Source organism: Protopterus annectens, chromosome 11.part0, assembly GCF_019279795.1.
Source record: "Protopterus annectens isolate FY-2018-M chromosome 11.part0, PAN1.0, whole genome shotgun sequence".
NCBI classification, from domain to species: Eukaryota; Metazoa; Chordata; order Ceratodontiformes; family Protopteridae; genus Protopterus; species Protopterus annectens.
Window position 1 is genome coordinate 81,102,704 of NC_056745.1, and position 8,658 is coordinate 81,111,361.

Consider the following 8,658-nt stretch of genomic DNA (forward strand, 5'->3'; position numbering starts at 1 on the left):
GAGAGTATAATGGACTAAGTAGATAATGGAAAAAGCAATAAGAGACATTGATGGTTTAAACAGATCATAAGAGTAGACATTCTGAGGAGTAAATAGATGTAAGAAAGCCAATCTGAGTCAATGTGGAATGAAAACACACCCACTCATGCACACAGTACAATCAGCTGGTAGAATAAAACTAAAAAAATGTATTTATTTTTATTTTTATTTGGATAATATGTGCCTTGATAAAGGAGAATATTAGATAGTTATATAAAGTAAAACATTTTTTATTGATGGATACATCGCGATATAGGTTAGAAGGCTGCAGACACTGCTTTCTGATTGCACCTTAACTCCTTTGTTATTTTGTAGGTGTGCCCGTGCTTCAACTCTTGTGAGTGATAACTTATTTTATTTATGAGATCTCAATAATTAGAGGATGAAACAGGCAGATGAAGCAAGGCATTCAGGTAATCCTTTTGCCCTGGCTGAAGGGGAGGAAGTCCCCATATTTTCAGAAGACTGTTACTCTGGTCGGAATACGTAGGTTGCTTAACATCTGGAATACATTCCGAAGGTGGGTCCTCCATGTTTTTCCCTTTATCTGCATAACTTTGTAGATGTTTACTTCTGTCAGATGAATGGATGTTAGGATCATTTCCAGTTGGCGACTGATTCTTATCAGTAAAATCACAGTAAGGGTCCTGTGATTGGATCCACTCAGCAACATCCTTTCTCTTACTAGCAGGAACAATCTGCAAAATTCAGGAAAAGAAAGCATTATGTAAAGATTTGGTATTTCAAATGAATACTAGAATAATGCATGTCCTTTTCAAACCACATTACATTTATTTGTCAGTGGTAATGCATAGTATTAATTTCTGAAACTAAACAAGAATGTTGCTGTGAAAAATCTGTTACATACAATTCAAACATTATAACCCTGTAATCCAAACAGTGGGTTATCTGCATCACTTATACTCAGTGGGCCCACGTGCAGTAGCAGTAGGTACTATTATTTACATGATATCAAATTAGACAGGTCAGATACATTGTAATTATTTCTGAGCAGTGAGATGGTTATAATACTTGTGTCACAGGGATACAATGAAGCAAACCAATGTGCACTGTTTCTTATGAATGATTATATGTTGGTTCTACATTATAAACCTTTCTTCAAGAAAGTATAATTATATTACCGATTGATGTGTATTACATGTGTCAGGTATTTGCTGTATTTTAAAGTGCTCTATATTCTATGTGTATTGTATATAAGAATGTGTCCATGGTCATCTTTAAGTGAAATGCAGTCCTAATCAAAGGACTCCATGGCAATCCCCCACTGTCCACTGACACAACCCAAACCTAAGAGGGGATTCCAAAGAGCTTTACACCACAACACTATATTTTTTGTTATAATTAAAGGAGCAGTGTAATGTCTTTGCAGTAATTAAAGGACTGGTTGGCATAATGGTTAAGGTCTTTGTCCCCCATGAACAAGGTAAAAGGTTTGATTCAGACCTCTGGCAATGTCTGTATGGAGTTTGCATGTTCTCCATGGGTCTCTGTGGGGTGCCTTCCATATTCCAAAAACATGTTGAGTGTTTCAACCTCAAACTCATCCAGAAATGGAGTTGTGGGCAGTAGCACAGACTCCCTATAGGGGAATCAGTAATATAGACCAACCGCTTTGGGCATCAATAGTGCTACACAATATCCTCAAGACAGCAGAACATGAATCACAGACTGTGCTCCATGTCAGGTTTATCCTCTCAATGGTGTAAAATACGGCTCTAGGTGATTCGGTCATGTTGACCAATGTCACCAAATGGGCATGTGTATTTGCCAATGATAAGTGGGTTGAGGGGCCCACACTGACAGCGGGAGGGGTATATGTGCCCCTATTGGGCCAGTGTGTACCTTCCATGGTGTCCAGCTGCTCAGCTTGGGTTACCTGGGATAACTTTACTGAGCAAAAGCTGGACAGCAAAACATGAACTAAGAATTAGTACACTCAGTGCCAGTTCACGGACAGGATACAGCTCGGACATGGCTAATAGGCTGGTAAGGAGGAGGCCGGACATCCCATGTATGCAGGAGACAAGATGGATGGGTAGTGCAGCAAAGCCACTTGGCTTGGGATTTGGAGTCTACTACACAGGAAGAGGGCAAACTAGAAATGATGTGAGAATTGTGGTGAGGGATATATTTCAGAAGACAGTGAAGGATGTCATCAGAATTAGTGACAGACATATGGCAATCAGACTATTAATAATCTCAGCCTCTCTCCGGCAATAGGGTTGTGATAGTGAAGAAAACTCAGCAGTTTCAAGTCCTACTAGATAAAGCAGGGCAACATGAATTGGTGTTGTTAGTGGGTGACTTGAATGCACATATCAGGACAGATGAGGACTGCCTTAATCCATAGAGTTGGGGCTAAAGGAATAAAGAAGGAGAGGTCATTCTAGACTTCTGTCTGGCAAATGGCTTGATGGTGGCCATCATATGGTCTTAGCAAGAGAGACAGTCACAAGATCATGTACAAGAGTGGTCAACATGTAGACTTCATCCTAGTAAGGAGAGGGCAGTGAGGTAGAATGAGCAATTGCAAAGTCATCCCCAGTGAAACAGTCAGACTACAGCATAAACTACTAGTCAGTATAATCAGGTGTGGAATAATATATACATAATGGAAGCTGTGGTCAGAGAAGGATCTAAGGTCATCAAAGACTGGGCTGAAGACCTAGAAGTTGACTGGGGAGAAAGCACAAGAGATGAAGGAATTCCTAGGGCTGTAGCATCTCAGGAAGAAAGGAAAATAGCTGGAGTTGAAGAAGAATGGCAGTGCCTCAAAAGGGCACGTGTGGGGACTATAAAACAGGTATGTAGCCAAGCCAAGTATGGAAATAAAGTACATAAGGGAAGTTGGTAGTGGAACTCAGAAGTCCGGAAAGTCATCAAAAGAAAGAAGGACTGAATGAAAAAATGGGAGACAGGAAAGATGGACCAGGCTAAAAAAGAATTCTGGTTGGCTAGCAAAGAGGCTAAAGTGGGAGTTGCAGTAGCAAAGAAGAAGGCATCAGATGCTCTGTACCAGAATCTGTAAAGTGACTTGGCAAATGGCACAAAGAAACTCTATCAAGTTGTAAGGCAAAGGCAGAAAGATAAAGAAGATAGAGCTAGTCAGACATCCTCCATAAGGAATGCTAGGAATGACTTTCTCACCAGTACATAGGACATCAAAGGCAGATACAAGGAGCATTCAAAGCAACTTATGAATGCAGAAGACCATACAGAAGCTGTACTGCCCCAGACACCCTACAATGAAAAAAGAGAAGGAACTCACCTTAGAATAATTAAAAACAGCAGTAAGAAAATGAAGTCTGGGAAAACAGCAGGCTTAAATGAGGTCATAGCAGATAAGATCAATATGGGTGAGAGAGAGAAGTAATGACCCCTGTCTGAGGGTAGTCATAGCAGTATGGACTGAAAGATGAATCAAAGATGACTGGAGAATAAGCATACTAATGGGGAAGGTAACTGATAAATGAATATGCAGACTAGTAGAAAGTTGTATGTGAGACAAGCAGTTTGGATTCAGATCAGGATGCAGCACAACTCACGATGTTTGCAGTGAAACAGATAGTTGAGAAGAAGCTAAAGATGCGGAAAGAGTCCAGATGGATATTCTTAGATGTGGAGAAAGCATATGACACAGTCCCAAGAAAGCTGATTTGGGCAGTCCTGCAATGGTTTGAAGTCCCATGAGCATTGCTATAATTAGTGCAGACTATGTACAAGGACTCAATGACTTAAGTACGAACAGTGTTCAGTCTCACAGAAAGTTCCTAGTGGGAGTGGGTGTGCATCAGGGTTCAGCTCTGAGACCACTACTGTTCATACTAGTGGTGGGCTACATTAGAAAACAGGCTGGAGTGGACAGACCAACAAAGTTGCTATATGGAGATGATGTGGCATTACAGGCAGACTCTGAGCAAGGACTTCAGCAAGGGATAGGGGAATGGAATGCAAAACTGAAGGCACATTGGGATGAAAATGAGTACAGATAAGACAGCTGTAATAATAGCAAATGGTGGAAATCAAAAGAAGCTGAGCATTGAGATAGATGGGAAAAAGCTAAACAAGTTACCAGGTTCAACTATCTGGGATGGGTGGTTAAGGAGAAGGGAAGTCTGAATGAGGAGGTCAGAGCTAAAGTCAGAGGAGCTGCAGCCATCTGGCATAGAATCTTAGGGACAGTGTATGGCAGAAGAATTCCAAAGAAGCTGAAAAGTAAGGTGTACAAATGGTGGTGTGTACTGTACTGCATAGTAAATAATAGCAAAACGACCAGCAAATCAGCCACTGAACTCAAAACTTGTCGAAAAATATGTTTAATACCAAAAGTAGGTTAAAAACATCCACAGTTTACCACTTTTGTCTGTAACTGTAACCAAACTAATTCTGATGATGTCTTAGTGATACAGACAAAAGAGCTAAACTGTGGATGTCTTCATCTTCTGTGCTCATGCAGAATTTGAATTCCAGAAGACATTTGGACTGTGGGCAAATGTACAAGTGAGAGGTAGGTGTGCATGTGTGTGTTTAAGTGTTTAAGATGTGTGTGTGTACAAGGTAGGTAGGGGTGTATGAATATAAGAAGCAAGTAGGTAGGGGTGTGTATGTGTGTATGTAAGAAGTGTGTGGGTGCATGTTTGTAAGTCAATGGTGTATAATGGACTGCTTACATTAGGAATGTAAAAGCCTGCTGGAAATGAATGCTGCTAAACACCATCATAGAACTAACAAAGTTAACAGTAAGTGCTGATGTGCTGCTTGAATACAGTTCAAGTCATTTATATTAATGATTATTCAATGAGATTTAGCAGATAGCCTACATTCCAGGCATGAGGAAATTATCATCCACAGATCTTTAATAAAATTATGACTGTTTTATATAACCACATAAATGCAGAATGTGACAGGTGTTTCATTTATGAAGTTGATGGCAGAAGCATACAATAAGCCAATCTAATCAGCCCTGTAAGTATATTTAATATTCTATATTCTCTACATTCTTACATTGTCAATGATCCATTCTCCAGATGTCCCATGATGCCAAGAATGTATTCCTCTCAGTTGGACATTCCCATTGTTCAGTCTATGAGTTTACAACCTCTTTGTGAAAAAACAGTTTTGGACATGGAGGGACTAGTTGGTCCCTACAATCTAATGCCTATTCACCCTTCCTCTCCCCGTCCTTATTTCACAGGATGATGCTATCACAGCTTTCTGCTATCATCTTCCACACTTACATTATGCCCTATCTCTTCTGATAGTTAGAGACTGTTTCTCATTATCAAACTGATAATTCTGTTAGTTTCATGCCTTATTAAGTATGTACACTGTATTTAATGAGCTTAAACACAAATCTTGATGAATAGTGAGCAGTGTGTGTGTGTGTGTGTGTGTGTGTGTGTGTGTGTGTGTGTGTGTGTGTGTGTGTGTGTGTGTGTGTGTGTGTAAAAGAAAGAGAGAGGAGGAGTGTGCGTGTGTGTGTGTGTGTGTGTGTGTGTGTGTGTGTGTGTGTGTGTGTGTGTGTGTGTGTGTGTGTGTGTGTGTGTGTGTAAGAGGGAGGTAGGGGTGTGTGTGTGTGTGTGTCTATAAGTAAGAGGGAGGTAGGAGTGTGTGTATGTGGGGTTCATACCTCTCAATTATCCAGATTTTTGCCTCATATTTCCGGTTTGCTTCTCATAAAATTGTGTTTGTCTGGCAAATCATTGAGGACTCAAGTCAGAAAATAATAGAAGACATTTGAGCTTTAGATGTCATATCCTTCAAAAAATCCATACTAGTGCAAAACTTGTTCTACCCACTTTCTAAGGAGCTAGGGGAATGTATGTGTGCGTCATACCTCTCAGCCGTACAGATTTTCACATAATGTCCAGATTTTTGCCTTATATTTTTGGTATTTTCCTCAAACATTCTTTTTTTTGACAAGTCACTGGGATAGTCTAAGGACTGATGTTACTAAATGATGACATGCATTTGAGTTTCAGGCTTCATATTATTCAGAAAATGCATTCCAACACAACTCCTGTTATTCTAGCAACTTTCTAAATGTGTCCATAGTTTTGGTCCTTTGTCCCCAACATTATAACAGATTTTCTTCAGATTTCTTGTGCTAAGAGACTGAGGTGTGTGTGTGTGTGTGTGTGTGTGTGTGTGTGTGTGTGTGTGTGTGTGTGTGTGTGTGTGTGTGTGTGTGTGTGTGTGTGTGTGTGTGTGTATAAGAGGGAGAGAGCATAACCCACAGCTCTCCAGGCTTTTGCAGCACATCCAGAGTTTTGTCCAAAAATTCCTCCAAAAAAGGATTGACATTGCTAAATAATAACAGACATTTGAGTTTTAGATGTCATGCCCTTTAGAAAAATGCATAATAACTTAATTACTTTTATTCTAGCAATTTTCTAAGTTCATGAGAGCAATATTTATCATCTAACCCTATATATTTTAAGTTTTGTCAGATTTCTTGCACTAAGAGGTTGAGGTGTGTGTGTAAGAGAGAGAGAGAGAGTGAAATGCCCTAGTGAGAGTTAGGTGGAGTTTATTTTCAAGTGCATTTTTAAAGAATTGTGAGCTTCAAGGGAAGAGAAGTTTACTGCTGCTCATCTTAAGTCTGCTTAAAATGTGCAACTGTTTTGTTTAGCAAATGGTAACGCTATTGTGGTATAGAGCTTTAAAGCATTGTTAGTAGCACATCACATAGCATACTTGCATCTTGATGAAGAGGGTTGTAGGTTCTACTTTCAGAGCATGTAGATTTGTATTTTAAGGTTGTGGGGGTGCTGTCGTCCTGAGTATGTCCTTAGGATGAGATGCCTAGTAACTATGAACCTGTTTTTCAGCTTGCCACCCATTCCCTATTGCAATATACCAGCTTACCATTTTTTTAATGTAACAGGCAATATATTCCTCAAGGGCAGCAGGCACTGAATTTGTAGATGAAACACCAAAATATAAAGTTGTTTTCTACCAACATCCTCTTCATTAGTTTCAGATCTCTTTAATGTGGAATTATTCAGATGATATTTGCTTCTGCAGAGATTGTGCATATTGTCTGATATTGGTAGATTGTAATAACAGAAGTCTGAGCGGCCTTTTATGGTTGAAATGTTCTGAATCGGGCAGTTTGTCATTATTGCTCTGTATGTTTTGATCCATTGCTTAATGGAAAAATGCTCAAAACTATAAATTTAAATCACAGTAACAAGTGGTTCTGTATTATACAAGGAATATAATTCAGTTATATATTATAATTAATACAATCAGGAAGGTGAATCAAAGAACTTTTGCATGGGCCTAAAAATGTGTGCAAGGGGCCTATGATTTGCAAACAGCCCAAAGGTAAACTTAACCTGCCACTGGCCAGATGGTATTCTTTGAGTGTGGGTTTCAATATTGTTTTAGTGAATGTGAGTTTCAAAGTTAGAGAAGTTTTAATGCTAAGTCTGTTTTCATTGTAAGACTATTGATTTGTTTAGCAAATGTCTACCAATGTTTATGCTATAAATTTTGAAGTAAGTTGCAAATTAAATCCAAATATATGTAATCACTGTAGAAATAAAGCATAAAACAATATGCACACTGACAGCTTTGAACAGTGTTTATGGCAACTGGGGAGAAATAGCCAAGTAATGGGACACTGGAATGACTGTGTGGGGGAGGGCTGCGTGGGAGGCTGAGTAGGGGGGTTGGGTTTGCACCCTCCTGCAAAAAATACTGCGGGCTCTCCTGGTATTAAGATGCACACTGTGGGGCAGACAAAGAAATGAGACATCAGAGCACAAGGCAAATTAGCTAAAATTGCAGAGAAAGTAAAAGAGAACAGAATATGGTGGTTCAAGCACATGTTCAGAAAGGCGGAAGACAATGTAGTGAAAAAGATTTGGGCCAAACAAGGAAAAAAAGCAAGATGAAACAAGGGCATCTACCAAGAAATGGATGGATGGATTGTGTGAAAGAAGACCTGTGACAGTCAGGTATGACTGTCGAAGAAGATAGCGGACTGACATCGAAGCAATAGAATAAATTAAATTCATGTGTAATAAGTATGTGAACTGTAACATACACTGCGCAGAGTTACAGATAATGCACTAATGCTAATATGTTGCTTCGCTTACATTGTGGTTACACATATATATATATATATATATATATATATATATATATATATATATGTATGTGTGAAGAAAACGGATCCAAACTACAAACAAATTGACAGAAAACACCAGGAAGGACCCTGTTACCCAGGGGTGGTAGAACCAAATGTACAGACCAGATACACGAATTTGACCTAGGTTTCGTCTATTGTATAGACTTCTTCAGAAAATGAACACATTTAACCACTCCATTGATATATATACACACACAAACACTCCAACAAATACATCCCACCCCTTCTAATTACCCTATCACATAAAACTCAGTTAAACAAACATATCCTGAATCTCACCTCATTAACCCTTTGAGATAAGAAAATTATACTCCCAATGCATCTACACAGTATATGTTACACATCAAAATGTTGTTAAATACACAAAATATGAAATATAAAATATACATATTTATGTACAACCAACTAAAAACTGTTTATAATGCTCAATATCATAAACT

At 38.9% G+C, this 8,658-nt stretch overlaps 1 protein-coding gene across 3 annotated transcripts in view; it reads right to left on the bottom strand.

The window, feature by feature from the left end:
- Window positions 1-223: 223 nt before the first annotated feature.
- LOC122815179 overlaps window positions 224-8,658 on the bottom strand; it is a 1,312,396-nt gene continuing 1,303,961 nt past the window's right edge. For all 3 annotated transcript variants that reach the window (XM_044087461.1, XM_044087460.1, XM_044087462.1), the window contains one exon: window positions 224-737. In XM_044087461.1, coding sequence (XP_043943396.1) covers window positions 408-737 — 330 coding nt within the window. In that variant the 3' untranslated portion in view covers window positions 224-407. The remainder of the gene's footprint in view (window positions 738-8,658) is intronic.